Source organism: Cryptomeria japonica, chromosome 8 (genome assembly GCF_030272615.1).
Source record: "Cryptomeria japonica chromosome 8, Sugi_1.0, whole genome shotgun sequence".
Taxonomy (NCBI): Eukaryota; Viridiplantae; Streptophyta; class Pinopsida; order Cupressales; family Cupressaceae; genus Cryptomeria; species Cryptomeria japonica.
In genome coordinates this window covers 647473188-647488254 of record NC_081412.1, presented here as the reverse complement: position 1 = coordinate 647488254, position 15067 = coordinate 647473188, and the positions used below count along the sequence as shown (strand labels likewise).

Below are 15067 nucleotides of genomic sequence, written 5' to 3'. Positions count from 1 at the left end.
CGTATCCAATGCTTTGCAAAAAGTAGCAACCTATTATCAAGTTAAAGGAAACCCTAACTGACGGTGTTTATGCGACTCTTGTAATACAGGGCGTCAACATTTTCATTAGGGAGTTATTTCCTAGCTAAGTTTCCCAATCAAATCAAAGCGCGTCAATTGCAACCTTTTAATGATGGAAGCCAAATGGGAGCTTCCCATGCAAAACCTTAACTATTTATACCCCCATATCAACTACATTTTCATCTCAGCTGTAACAACTGATTACAAAGTAAAGCAATGGCAATGGGAACGGCTGGTGTATTGTTTGTTGTGGGTTCTCTGTTATCATTTTTGGTGGCATGTCAGGATACTAAGGTATACACCATTGGAGATGAATCAGGTTGGACATTGGGCTATGATTATCACAAGTGGGCAGCAGGCAAAAAATTCCATGTTGGAGATACGCTGGGTAATTTTGTTTTAGTATTAGGAGTCTTCATGTTTCATTGTTTGATGTTACATTTTATTGCCTTTGAATTTTCTCTCGTCCAATGTTGTGGTTATGGCTGTGGAAGCAGTGTTTAACTACATCCATAATGAGATGAGCATTCATAATGTGGTGAGAGTAAACAGAACAGCATATGCAAAGTGCGTTAGCGATCCGAACATGGGACTCTATGTAAGCGGAAGCGATAAGATAGTTTTAAGCGCCCCGGGACGTATGTGGTTTATTTGTGGAACGCCCGGTCATTGTGAAAGCGGCATGAAACTTAAAATCAATGTGAGAAAACCACACCTCAATAAGCACAATATTCCTCCTCCTTCTCCTGCACCCACAACTGAAGGAATTCCTCCTCCTTCTCCTGTGTCTGCTCCTGCTCCTACAGACACAACTTAAGGAATTCCTTCTTCTTCTCCCGCATCATCTCCTGCGTCTGCTCTTGCTTCTGCTTCCGATCTAATCTTTCTCAAGTGGTTAACATGGCTTCTATGGCATTGAAAGGACCTATTCACTTGTTTGTCTATAGTTTCTTGTATTAAAACATTTTCCTCATAGTAATAAGATTGAGGGATCCATGGGTCTGATATTACATTTCTTTTGAGCTTTCTCTATAAGTTAATAACATGTATGGAAACCTCGTGATTAATATTCCTCTTGTTTTGGCCTATTGTTGTCATTTCACTTCTACAAATACATTAAGATCAAACATCTGCTACTTAATGAGATATATGATGTAATATTGATATGCTTTGATATGCTCTATTTTTACATGAAACTATAGGATTTTTTGATTAAAAAATTGCATTTTAATTGTACAAGGGAAAGTCTTACCCTATTTGATATTTTTCAATAATAAAAGAATAACACATAAGCATGTTCTATCTTAATCAACTTCAATAATGGAATAAGTTAGTCTATAAAAATCTTTTATCCTCAACTAGTCTATAGAAAATTATTTTGAGTTTATCTTTACACTACTAATTTTTTTATCTATATTCCCTACATAATTATGTGTCATCTTCTTCAAATTCCTTCACATACAATTTTAAATCATGGGGACTACTATGAAAGCCACGAGTCCTAAATACTCATAAATATTAGCATACCATAGAGATACTACTTAACTTGAAAACTATGTTATTATCCTAAGTTGTTGAAACCCTCTATTTATGCAATTTAGACCTCTTCATCATTTTCTCCATTTAAGAAGATAATCTTAACATCCATTTGAGAAAGAGACAACCTAAAATGATCATCTAATCTTATAAAAGTGTTGATAGTACTAATATTTTTTTATTGGATAAAATATTTTGTGTAATCAATTCCCTCCTCCTTTGACTACCCTCTGGCCATAAATATTTCCTTCTATCATATTTCAATACTTGTACAAAACTTGAAAATGGTTTTACAAACCTATTTATTCTTTTATCATATTCATTTCCTATTTTGCATTCATTTGTTTCCATGTTTCATTCTTTACAGGGTGTCATATTCATTTAGCATAGGCTATTCCATTGAATTTTTCCCTTAACCTCATCATAGGTATAAGGGTTAGTGATCTTTATTATTATATTTACTAGGCCATAATTAGTACAAGTTAGGTACTTTGCTAAATTTCTTAAATAATCTTTTTTTCCATAATATGACTATATTTTTCATCTATATTAGAAGTTGTCTTCAAAATTTTATCAAGTTTAACATTATTATAATAGACGCAATTAATTTTGTCTAGTTGTTACAAAATTTTTTTTTATTATTTTATCATATGCTTAATCCTCCATTAAACTGGACATCCCTACTTCTTAACACATTTTCCACATTGGTACCATATAATCTATAGTCATTCATCTAATCAACATATTAAATGAATTTGAAGAAAACAATTTAATGCAGAAATTTATTTTATCTAATAAATAATTAAATATGTGACTAAATGCCCAACACCTAAATAATTCTATACACTTAAAATTTGGCTTCTTATCGCTCTATACTTTTGTAATGGATGGAAAATTATGAAATAGGTTTTTAGTAGGTAAATCCACTAAAAAGCCCAATTAAAAAAATTATATTGAAGGAGGGTTGAACCCAATAGATCTAGGTTCAATCCCAATGAGAAAGAGACTAAAATTTTGATTGGATTCAACTGGTTGGTAATGATTGATTTCTTTCTTAATTTAATTTCCAATGTAATTGTGAAATTAGGGTAAAACCATGAATTATTGAAGTAAACTGGTAGAAACAGTAAGCTATAGATGTCCCATTGAGCCATCAACTTGGATTTGGGCAAAAGGAGATTTATAGAACTTGTTTTTAGAAGTTCGGCCTAATTTTTTAGGATCAAATAGCATAGTTTCACCTTGTTCCTATGAGTTTTTATTATTGAAAGTTGAACTTGTTCATCATTATGACTCAATCAGATTTGCCAAATATAGCTCCACACATGTTCTTTGCACATAGAAAGAAAGGGAAATATGTTGAGAATAGGGGTTTTCCCTAAGCCAAACCCCGATTTTTAAATTAACCATGCAATTGAATTTAAAAATGTAATGAAATACTACAACAAAGTACCTTCCTTTTGATGGAAAAAAAAATATGAAATGTAATTCTTGAAATCGCAATATTTACCTTGATGAAGTTTTGTTTGTCTTCACACAAAGATTCTAGGGTTTCTATAAGGATGTCTTTATAAAAAAATGATTATGAATGCCATCTTCAATGCTTGATCTTGACTTCACTTCTACTCCAATGCTTGATGAATGACTGATTGCTTTCTCACTTGAATTTGCTAGAGTGTTAATGAGATCTTAGAAGTTGTTAGATGAATGATTAGGTTCAAATAAGATGGGTAGACCTCCTTTTATACTTGACCATCAAAAATCAAATCAAGTATCTGCATCAAGATGACATGGGATCCAGATTACTGCTCATTAATGATGACTGCCATGAGGGTTCAATTTGGGGCCTAATTAAGAGTCTGAAGACCTAGGGTGTAGCATGTCATGGTATTGATTTGGGACTAGGGTGTACCACACCCAAGTCTTGGAAATCATGACTCCAAATTGAGAAGAGAACTAGGAAGTTGATGAAAATGTAGAATGGATCAATGTTGTGAGAAGAATTAGCATTGAAAGTAGTCCTTGAAAATTAGAACACCAAAGTGAGGCCTGGGTGAGGACAAAATTATAGGTGAGTACAATTTAGGATGATACATTTAGCCCCCACTTTATTGGGAGTATGAAAATAAACATACTCACAATAAAGTACAAAGTTTTATTAAAAAATTTCTATCAAGATATCAAAGATACAAGACACACTAAACCCCCAAGGACTTTAGGATGATACTAATTGAATATTGAGATAACAAGGACAACATAAGAGAAGGAGAGAGAACACATGACTATACTAGCCAAGTAAAAAATTTGTACTTTGAGTCATGAAAAAGAAAAATACCAAATTACAATGAAAATGTCTTCATAGTGTGTGTATAATGTGTAGCATTGAGTAGAGTATTTTACCCCACATTAAAGTGATTGCATATGCCTTATTGAGAGAAATCTCTTTAAGTTAGTATGCGTAAAAAATACAAGAACATTACCACAATATGATGCCTCCAAGAGAGGAAATATTAAAGGATAATGATCACAAAACATATATGAAAAATTACATAGGGGATGCATTAACTCTAGGGTTAGTATGCTTTTATGATAAATAATGTATATCAAGAATAATTATATTGAATTGACCTCATCCCCCAGAGGTAATGGAACTAGAAGCACAATGCAAGAACATGGAAGAGACCAAAACAGATCTCAAAACATTTCATCATCCCTGAGTAGACAACACAAGGAAAAACATATAGAAGTATTAAGATACAAATAGAAGAATGTCACAATATATTCAGCCTCTTTATTACCTTGCACCAACAAAGTAACAAGGGTTATAAAATAATTGGGTGAGGATGTCATTTTAATTATATTCTTGAAAAGGAAGAGTTTGTTATCTAGCCAAGTCTAAAATCTTTGTGATTGTTTTTTGTTGTTTCCTGGGGTCTAGTGGCTTGTGGTGGGGAAGTGACAAAGCAAATTATAGGGCCATAATGGCTGGATATAAAAATAGATTGGAGCCCACATCATACAAACAATGGAGGAATAAGGAAGAGGTCTGGGATGAAGTATCAGGGGGAGAAAATACACCCTATTTTGAGAAACTCCATGGCCATGACCCTAGGGCTGCTCCTCTCTTCATCAAATTCTAGAATAATGGTACCCTTTGGATGTTTGGGGTTAAATTTGTGGTTGATGAGAGCCTAATTTCTAAGGTTAGAGGGATTCTTATGAAAGGATGGAAATTTTATAGAGATAAGAAAGCTTCAGAGGAAGCCCTTGATATCTTTTTCCACAAGAATGAGAGGGCTAAGGTCCATCGCACGACTGATGGTGGTTACAATTGGGAGGACCTAAAATCCTTGTGCGTGGATGTGGCTGATGTTATTATGGGGTATATTACTTTTGATGTCCACTACAAAAGTACTTTTACCTATCATTTCAGTATTCTCAACCATTTTAGGCATGATAAGTCATTTCAATTTTGTTTTATCTACTATCATCTATGTGTAATTATGTTAATTCTTACCTCTAAAATAAAATATCTCTTGTTATCCATTAGGGTTTGATTCTCCTAATTGTCAAACATGCTAAATCCCTTGAGATTAAACCCCAACCCTCAACCTCTAGAAATAAAAATATTCACTATGCCCAAAATGTTTATTGGCATTACATTGATTATTCATTGGAGTCTGAAACCTTTGATGAAGATTCCTTCCACTTGGGAGATCATAAAAAGAAATCCTCTTCTAAGCATAAGGGTTTTTGTTCCTAAAAAGGATGTATTCAATTTGGAGGATTCTGAGTATACTCCCTCGGATGAGTTTGTTCCTGATTTGTACAGCTTAGGCTCTACTAAAAAGGGAAAACCCCCTATGCCTCTAACTTCAGATGGCAATAATAGGTTTCTCGAGCTAGGCTCTACCTTTGGTGTGAAAATAAACTCCCTACCCCAGAGAATTCTCAATAAATTAAAATTCCCAAGAACAAAGTGGTTGGTATCCCCATTGGGATTGTCAGAGACCAATAGAATATTGACTTTCATATTGAAATTATAGTTGAGTTGGATAGGGATACCCCTATGGGTAAAGAGACAGGCTCCTCTATGGTGGATCCTAAAGCTAGCAAAGCCATGGTGAAAGCTGGTATGGAAGCACAAACAGGTTTTTTTTCAATTGGGTGGTTGCAAAGATCTTTGGTTTGAAAGGGAAGATATGTTACCTTAATGTAGAATAAATACCTTGAATGCCCCCTCCTTAGATAACATGAATAACCTACTTGAGCTCAATTAGAAACTAGTGATAAATGTTAATGTCATGAAGAATGATCATGAATAAAAAAATAATGAACCTGGAGGTGTTTTTGGATAAGGTCAATGATAAGTTGAAAGCTATCATTGTAGTGAGAATAACTACCATGACCAATAGTATAGAGGGTTGTCATCAGCTAAATGAAAAGACACAATCATTTAATGTTTCTCCTTTGGCCACTCATGCCTCCCCTAAATTTTAGTTTACGACAAAAGAAATGTGAAGGAGCCCATCTAGGATGATGGAACCCAAACTAAATGGGGACCTTCAACTCACACTTGGAGTAGGGATAAAGGTAAGTCGGTCAGGGCCAGTGATATGGAGGAGCTAGCTGATATCAATAAGGCTTTTATTGAGAAAAATGTTAAGACTATTCAGATGTTGAATGAAATATGCTTTTCTCTTGAATACATAGCTAAATTCTTCAAAACCTTTATTGTACTTGTATTGTCACACATTATAGGAATTGATTAATCATATGTTACCTTGATAACTTTAAGAGTCTGTCTCATTGACATCACTTGAGTACAACAAGATGTTGTTGCAATATACTTTGTTTCAGCAGTACATAGGAAAACTAAATATTATTTCTCATAGAAATAGGAAACCAATCTCTCCCCTAAAAGGAAAGCAACACCACTAGTACACTCTTCTAGTCCTCAACACTTCCATCCCAATCTACATTAGGATAATCTTTCAACATTAAATCTCAACCTTCTTTGTACCAAAGTCTAAAATCCATAGTACCTTTCAAATATCTAAAAGGTCTTCTCATAGCTTACTCATGTGTCACCTTTGGATTTTCCAGAAATATATCTACAAAACACGTAGCTTGCATGATATCTAGTCTAGATGTAGTCAAATACAACAATCCACCAATCATCAACCTATACTTCTTATGCTCTACCTCCAAAGGCTTGTCATGTTTTCTCAACTTGCATCCAATGCTTGAAGGAGTTATAACTGGTTTGCAATTATCAAAACAAAATTTCTTCAACATCTCTTTCAAACACTTTCTTTGAGAGATTAAAATTCCATCTTTAGATTGAATGACTTGTAATGCAATAAAGAAAGACAACTCACCAATCATTGATATCTCAAATTCTTTCCACATCTCTTTGTCAAACTCTTTATATAAACTATTATTTTCTCCAAATATGATATCATCTTGACATAAACTATAACAATTAACAAATTATCTCCTTCAATATTAAAATAAAGATTACTGTCAGTTGTAACTTTCTTGAAATTTTGTTGAAACAAATACCCACCATCTAGCCTTTCATACCAAGCTCGAGGTGACTGTTTGATTCTATACAACACTTTCTTCAGTTTGCACACCATATCTGGTTTTTCTATCAATCTGAATCCATCACATTGATAGTAAACTTCTTCTTCCATATCTCCAATCAAAAATAATAATTTGACATCCATATGATAAGCTTAAAAGTTCTTGTAAGTAGAAAATGCAAGAAACATACATATATCTTCCATCCTTGCTACTATAGAAAAAATTTCTTCAAATTCTATGCCTTCCACTTGGGAGTATCCTTTACATACCAGTCTTTCTTTGTTCCTCATAACATGTCCGTTCTTATTCATCTTATTCCTGAACACTCATTTAGTTCCTATTTCATTCTTGTCCACCGGTCTAGGTACCATCTCCCATGTCTTGTTCTTCTGAATCTGATTTAGTTCTTCTTTCATTCCTTTTATGAAACATTCATCTTTACTTGCTTCCTCATAAGTCTTCGACTCAGTCATTGATAGAAAATAGTAATTGGCTTTTTCTTGAGCTTCTAGAATCTTCCTTCTTGTTTGAACAACTTTTATCTTGTGTCCAATTATCTGATTTTATGAATGATGCTTCTGAACATACTTAGAAAGAACTTTTTTTGAGTCTTCCTCTTGTTCTTCTTCATCATTTGTTTCCTTCCCTTTTTTTCTCTTTCGAATCACTGGTCTTATTTGTAATTTTTAGAACAATCTCAATCTTCTATGCTAAAGAACATTTACTCTCATTTCTATCCTTGATGTAGTATACATTTCCACCTATTATAACTCCCTTTGCAACTCTTTTACTAGATTTCTCTTTTTCGATCACACATCCGGTGCCACTAAACAAAAATTCATATCCTTTTCGACACATCTTACTAACAGTTAACAAACTATGTCTGAATCCTTCAACATAATAAACATCATCAGTTCTATACTTACCATCAATAGAAACACTTCCAATAACTAAAATAGATGCACCATCTTCTCTGACAAATTTATTGAGATTAATAAACCTATATTTATCACTAATCATATGATTTGAATGTTCGGAGTCAATAATCCATGTATTTGGTTCTATCTTAATATGCAATGTAGTCTTGACTCTCTTCTCTTCGTCAGGTTTCTTCAAGTCATTCTCCTTTTCTTCAATTGTGAGAAACAAGGATTCTTCATTTGAGTCATCATCAACTTCATCTTATGAGGTATGTTCATCAATAAAACATAATCTATTCTTCTCTCTTCTATTAAAGTTATGTTTCTTAGTTCTATTTTACTTTTCATCATCATCTAATCTCTTCCAGACTTTCCTATAAGTGCAATGTGATACCTAATGTCGAATTCTACCACAAGAAAAACATTTCAAAGGTAACATACCTTTTTATTTTCTTGTGTCTAGCTACAATCTTCTCACAAAATTTGCTTTAGCTTCATCTATATCTCCCTTGCATTCTGGATCAACATGTTTTAAAATATTAAATGTTGCTTCTTTCTTTTGTCTTTTGTCTTCTCTCATTTCTAAAATTTCAAAGGCTTCTAAAGTACTAATAAGTTGATCAATGGTATACTTACTCAAATCAATTCTTTCTTATATCGAACACCTTGTTTATCTGTAGGATTTAGGAAAAGTCGGCAAGATCTTATAAACAACATCACATCCGTCCACATGTCCACCAGCAACTCTAATTCCATCACGAAGATCAATCACTCTAGGAATATAGTTATCAACACCTTCCTCTTCAATCATTGTTAGATATTCATACTTCTTTTTTAGATTCGTCAACCTAGTCTTCTTTGTCTTTGGATCTCTTTCATACTTTGAACACATCATGTTCCATACAACTTTAGCTTCTTTCAATCCTTTTACTCTTTCAAACACTGAACAACTTATACAAGTGAAGGTTATATATCTAGCCTTCGCATTAGTATCCTTTATCTTTATCTTATCTAGACTCTGAGGACCATGCGATGGAGGTGTATATCTAGTTTGAATGATTTCCCAAATTCTATTTTGCAACGTCTTCAAGTGCGACTCCATTTTCTCCTTCCAATACAAAACATTTTGTACCATCAGAGATCGAAACTTTGTAATGTATGTCCTACACTATATTAGATCTACCTCAAATGGTTAAGCTTACTAAAGAGAAACCTTGCTTTAATACCAATTGTTGAACCTAAGGTAGGACTGAGAGAGGGGCTTAAATTAGTCCAAATGGATAGAAGTGCAGCACATAAACAATAAATCAACAACACATCCAACAAATGAACACCAAGATTTTCTACATGGAAAACCCAAATAGGGAAAAACCACGGTGAGCACTTGCCCACAAAAATATACAGTATGTATATTTTATTACAATAAAAAGAGCTCACTACTCCAGACTTACAAACCAAGGCTAAATTCTCTTGTAACAAAATAGAAAAGAGGACTTGCAAAACCTAAAACTATCATTATATTTTGGCCTCGGGGCCTAAGCCATAAATAGGCCCCATTTAGAAAATAATGGAGCCCCATTCCTAATGGTTTTTTTCTCAATAGCCCAAATTCTACCCAATTGGTAGTCAACTTCTTTTTTATACCCACATATACCATAAAACTAATCCTCAGTATATCATCAATAACAAGAATTCTTAAAATATCCAACATAGTTTTTCACACAATTGCACTATGTAAACTATGCTATAGCATTGACAGCACTATAGTAAGGGTTAACATCAATTAAATAACCTATTCATCAATGAGAAAAACTACCAAATATCTTTCCCTTTACCATTGATGGAAACCTTGACACAACATTGATCATATGTTCTTTTTTCTTTCTTGCACTTTTTGTCCCCTTTTGACATCAAGGACAAAGGACAAATACCTTAAATTGGACATGTGTTAATTCATCCACAATCCATTTCCTTCTCCATTTTTCTTCCTCCCTTTCATTACTATCTCTCTCCTTTTGATATAAAGGTAAAAGTCTTTGCTTGATTCAATATGCTTTTCTCATCAGTACTCTTTCCTATGAATGCTTTTCTTTAACAACTATCATACATTCTCCCCTTGTCAATAATAACTAGCAAGAAACCTACTCCCTCTAATGGGTAATCATCAACAGAATTTTCTCGCTTTGTTCTATACTTTGTCCTAATTGATAGGATAACCAAACTATTAACACACTCTATAACATCTACAACATTAATTGAATCATTCTCTCTTTTTTTAATTCAAAAACTCTTTGTCTTCATAATCTACTCAAAGTACCTTTGCATCTCTTTAAACACAACCAAAATAGTTATCTTCCAAAGAATAAACCTCAAACATTAGGGGAAAGAAACACATGCATTGAATAAATCCCCCTGAATCTATGCTTCTCTTTAATTTTTGGAGGATTTATCTATACCCAAAATAGATACAAAACAATCCCTTACTTCATTCTCTTTAAGTTCTTTTTTCATATCTTATTGACCTCCTTCTTTGTGTAAAATTAATCAACCTTCTCAAAAGCTCTCATATATTTCCCCTTGCATAACTTGATTATGTGTCCTAATTTCATTCAACTATAGAAGACAATACTATGCTACAGGGCATGACTACTTCTTCTAAAATCAACAACTCTATGACAAAAAAATGTTTCACTTGTTCAATAACTACAAAATGAATGGGAATTAATGGCATAATAATTCCTTATCGTACTTCTACAATCATTAGAATCCCAAATCTTTCATTACGATTTTGGTTTGACTCTTATTTTAAAGTTGTTGGTAACTCACTGGAAATTTTTTTGGGGGATGATGAGGTTATTTTAAATAATTTGCACACAACATATGCTCATATTTTGGTGGATATGGATATCACCAAAGATATTCCTATACATATATTCCTCAATACTACTGATGGATGTTGGATGCAAACTTTAGATTATAATGGTGTTCCCTTTCATTTCTGCAAGTGATTTAATATCAACCATATTGCTACTCAATATTGTAAGAAAAATAATGATATCTAAATATAGGGTTATTTTAAATAATAAAAATATTAGTTTAGTCTTAGTATAGCTATTCATTGCATTCAATCACATTGCCTTTATGGAGAACTACATGAATATAAAGTGGTGAACTTGATGAGGAATAGGCTAATTTTAGTTTTTAAAATAGTGGCTAGAAAAGAAATTTAGTGTTGTAAATTTATATTTAATTATTTTCAAATATTATTATTCTGGGCCTTACATGCTATTTAATCAAAGTGTGAAATGAGATAGTATTCTACTTAACAATAATCAAGTCTCATATATAATATACATGTGGCCTCAAGCTTCCATGTACTCTTGAGTATATTGAAATATCCCCAATGTCCTAGTTAGTAATTAGTATCAAGAAGTTACCATCTTCCTACATTAGACACAGTATAGTAAAACAAAAAGAATATGGACTCCTAAGTATTTATAACTCTATAATATTGGTTTGGATTGCTATGTACGAATACAACATGCATATTAGAGATTAAATATTTTAAAATACAATATACTAGTTAAGAGATTCTCTTCTTGAACATAAATAGTGAGTATATTTGGGCATATTTGGGTAAATACTAGTAGATTTGTTTTGTACCAAATTGTTTTGAGTATTTCTAGATAGACATGATCGAATTCACATAGATTAGAGTTGATTTATCTCACAATACAATGGGCTAAAGAGTTGTTGGAATTGAATGAATGAATTGTACTAGTTTTTTATTAATAGTTCACTTTATTTATAGCTTACAAATACAAAATGTGTGATGTGCTATTTAAAAACATAACCCGTATGATATTATATATAAATAGTTTTGAAAGTTTAAAATTTGTTTTTGTCATGAGGGCATATATACAATTACGATCATCTCACCAAGTCAATCATTTTTGTACATACTTTATTTTACATAGTCTACACACTCAAGATATCTTTAATGTATGTTTATTTTGTTGTCTTGCATCTAAAAAGTTTTCTCATCAATTTTAACTTACTCTAGATTTTAAGTTCACTAAATAAAAGTATCATTTGTAAACACAAAACATTTTTTATTTATTTATAAATAAATAGTTGCTAAGGGGTAGCAACCATTTTATTAACTTCTAAAAGACATTACATTGATTATATAGATAGATCATTGCCACCATTGCATTAACCCTATCACCTATATGTCCAATGTATCAGTTTACCATATTATATTCCTAGCTACACTCCTTAATTGACAACCATTAGTATATACAGACTTCTACAAACTAGCTATTAAAACAAAACTTGGGCTTAACCTTGGAAGTTTGGCTAATATAGAAAATTTACTAAAAACCAGCCTTGACCATACTATCTAATGTATATGTAGGCCTGAGTAGTTCCCTATCATTCAGCCTCTTCTTCTTCCTCTTCTTCATCTTCTTGCATCATCCATGCTGCAATGGCCATGGTAATTGTTGGACAATCAATTCCGCAAGCAACATAAGCTAGGTTGGCAGCAATTTCCTCCAAATCCCTTGTATTGTCTGCAATTCATTCTTCCCTTTCCCTATGTACTAATCAACTTCAATTTTAGGCCGAGGATTGCTTCCCTCCCCTTGTCTTTTGTCATCACTAGCAAACCCTCATCAACCATATATTCTTTGAACCATCCCTCCTCTGGCTTGTCAACCACATTTGTTAGCTATAGGAGGAAGGTGATGCTTCGCTTCTTATCCTCCCTGATTTGTTATAGCTTTGTTCGCTCAAGGGTTTGAACAATTTGATATTTCCTCACCTCATCACTCCTACCATACAACATGGAGTAGTTTTGCACCAAGGGTACGAGGAACATTGCATCAATGTTATCTAGGGTTGTGTCTATCTCCCCAAGAAAGAAATGTCAGAAGAGTATCTGGCATACTTCCTTGCCCTTGGCCTTACTCACACCCATGTAGACTAGGATAGATAGAAACATCGTTGTGACATCTGTGTTCACTCTGTATCGATAATAAGCACACGAGAATTACTCTCCCAACACCATTTTGGTCGCATGCAAAACAAGAGATGATTTGTCACTAGGATGACCTGTATGCGTTACCTCGCCAATGAAAATAAAGATTAATATTACTTTTATTAATCTAAATTAATTTAGATTAAAATTAGAAAAAAAATATTTTATTTCACAATATTATATTCATCATAAATATTTATTAAAAGATATTAATCATTCCCATTATTTTTTAATTTTTATTAATTTTTATTAATTGTTTAATGCAATAAAGAGAGTTGCCTTGTTATTTTTTACATTATACAACTATTAAATTTAATTGCCACCAAGCGTACATAATTTAATGTTACATAAGCACAATTATTTAATGAACACATAAATAACAACCTACTAAAATAACATTTTTAAAAACGAAAAAACAAAATAAATCATGTTTTTATTAAATAAGATAGAAAGAAGGTCCCATGCCCATAAGTAAATTTTGTTACTCATACACAAGGAAACAAATTCATATGAAGGATGACAACACACGAACAATGGTGCACTTATTTAAATCGCACCTACTTCACCAATAGTCACTCTCGACGAACTCTTTCTAGCAGCGTATCCAATGCTTTTCAAAAATTGGCAACCTATGTTGCCTGGGAAACACGAGTCTGCACTTTTTTCCATAACACCCAAAGTTATCAAGTCAAAGGAAACCCTAACTGATGGTGTTTATGTGACACTTGTAATACGGGGCATCAACATATTCATTAGGGAGTTATTTCCTTGCTAAGTTTCCCAATAAAATCAAAGTGCGTCAATTGCAACCTTTTAATGATGGAAGCCAAATGGGAGCTTCCCATGCAAAACCTTAACTATTTATACCCCCACATCAACTACATTTTCATCTCATCTGTAACACCTGATTACAAAGTAAAGCAATGGCAATGAGAACGGCTGGTGTATTATTCGTTGTGGGCTCTCTGTTATCATTTCTGGTGGCATGTCAGGCTACTAAGGTATACACCATTGGAGATGAAGCAGGTTGGACATTGAGCTATGATTATCACAAGTAGGCAACAGGCAAAAAATTCCATGTTGGAGACACACTGGGTAATTTTGTTTTAGTATTAGGAGTCTTCATGTTTCATTGTTTGATGTTACATTTTATTGCCTTTGAATTTTCTCTCATCTAGTGTTGTGGTTGTGGCTGTGGAAGCAGTGTTTAGCTACATCCATAATGAGATGAGCATTCATAATGTGGTGAGTGTAAATAGAACAGCATATGCAAAGTGCGTTAACCATCCGAACATGGGACTCTATGAAAGCGGAAGTGATAAGATAGTTTTAAGCACCCCGGGACATATGTGGTTTATTTGCAGAACGCCCGGTCACTATGAAAGCAGCATGAAACTTAAAATCAATGTGAGAAAACCACACCCCAATAAGCACAAGACTCCTTCTCCTGCTCCTGCACCCACAACTGAAGGAATTCCTGCTTCATCTCCTGCGTCTGCTCCTGCTCCTGCACACACAACTGAAGGAATTCCTGCTTATTCTCCTGCATCTTCTCCTGCGTCTACTCCTGCTTCTGCTTCTGATCCAATCTTTCTCAAACGGTTAACTTGGCTTCCATGGCATTTAAAGGACTTATTCGCTTTCTGTCTATAGTTTCTGCTATTAAAACATTTTCCTCATAGTAATAAGATTGAAGGATCCATGGATCTGATATTACATTGCTTTTGAGCTTTCTCTATAAGTTAATAACATGTAAGGAAACCTCGTAAAAAATATTCCTCTTGTTTTGGCCTATTGTTGTCATTTCATTTCTACAAATACATTTCGAGCATTCAAGACAAATTTCTTTAGGGTTACTTATTTGATATCATAACCGTTAACATTAATTATTTTATTTTACCAAATCATTATATTAAATATG

At 33.2% G+C, this 15067-nt stretch overlaps 2 protein-coding genes across 2 annotated transcripts; both read left to right on the top strand.

The window, feature by feature from the left end:
* The first annotated feature begins 276 nt into the window (after positions 1 to 276).
* LOC131069285 (mavicyanin-like) lies at positions 277 to 877 on the top strand. Its single transcript, XM_058004647.2, has 2 exons — positions 277 to 448; positions 558 to 877. Exons 1-2 carry the CDS (start codon positions 277 to 279, stop codon positions 875 to 877), a joined length of 492 nt encoding a protein of 163 aa, XP_057860630.2.
* Positions 878 to 14069: 13192 nt separating this feature from the next.
* Positions 14070 to 14799, top strand: LOC131069286 (chemocyanin-like). The gene is made up of 2 exons (XM_058004648.1): positions 14070 to 14200; positions 14325 to 14799. Exons 1-2 carry the CDS (start codon positions 14070 to 14072, stop codon positions 14797 to 14799), a joined length of 606 nt encoding a protein of 201 aa, XP_057860631.1.
* Positions 14800 to 15067: the final 268 nt, after the last annotated feature.

Bases quoted from the DNA above. Each gene is read 5' to 3' on its own strand.
- LOC131069286 (XM_058004648.1), top strand. From the start codon at position 14,070: ATGGCAATGAGAACGGCTGGTGTATTATTCGTTGTGGGCTCTCTGTTA. The intron at 14,201-14,324 runs GTAGGCAACAGG...TCTCTCATCTAG, and splicing joins TTGAGCTATGATTATCACAA to TGTTGTGGTTGTGGCTGTGG.
- LOC131069285 (XM_058004647.2), top strand. From the start codon at position 277: ATGGCAATGGGAACGGCTGGTGTATTGTTTGTTGTGGGTTCTCTGTTA. The intron at 449-557 runs GTAATTTTGTTT...CTGTGGAAGCAG, and splicing joins CCATGTTGGAGATACGCTGG to TGTTTAACTACATCCATAAT.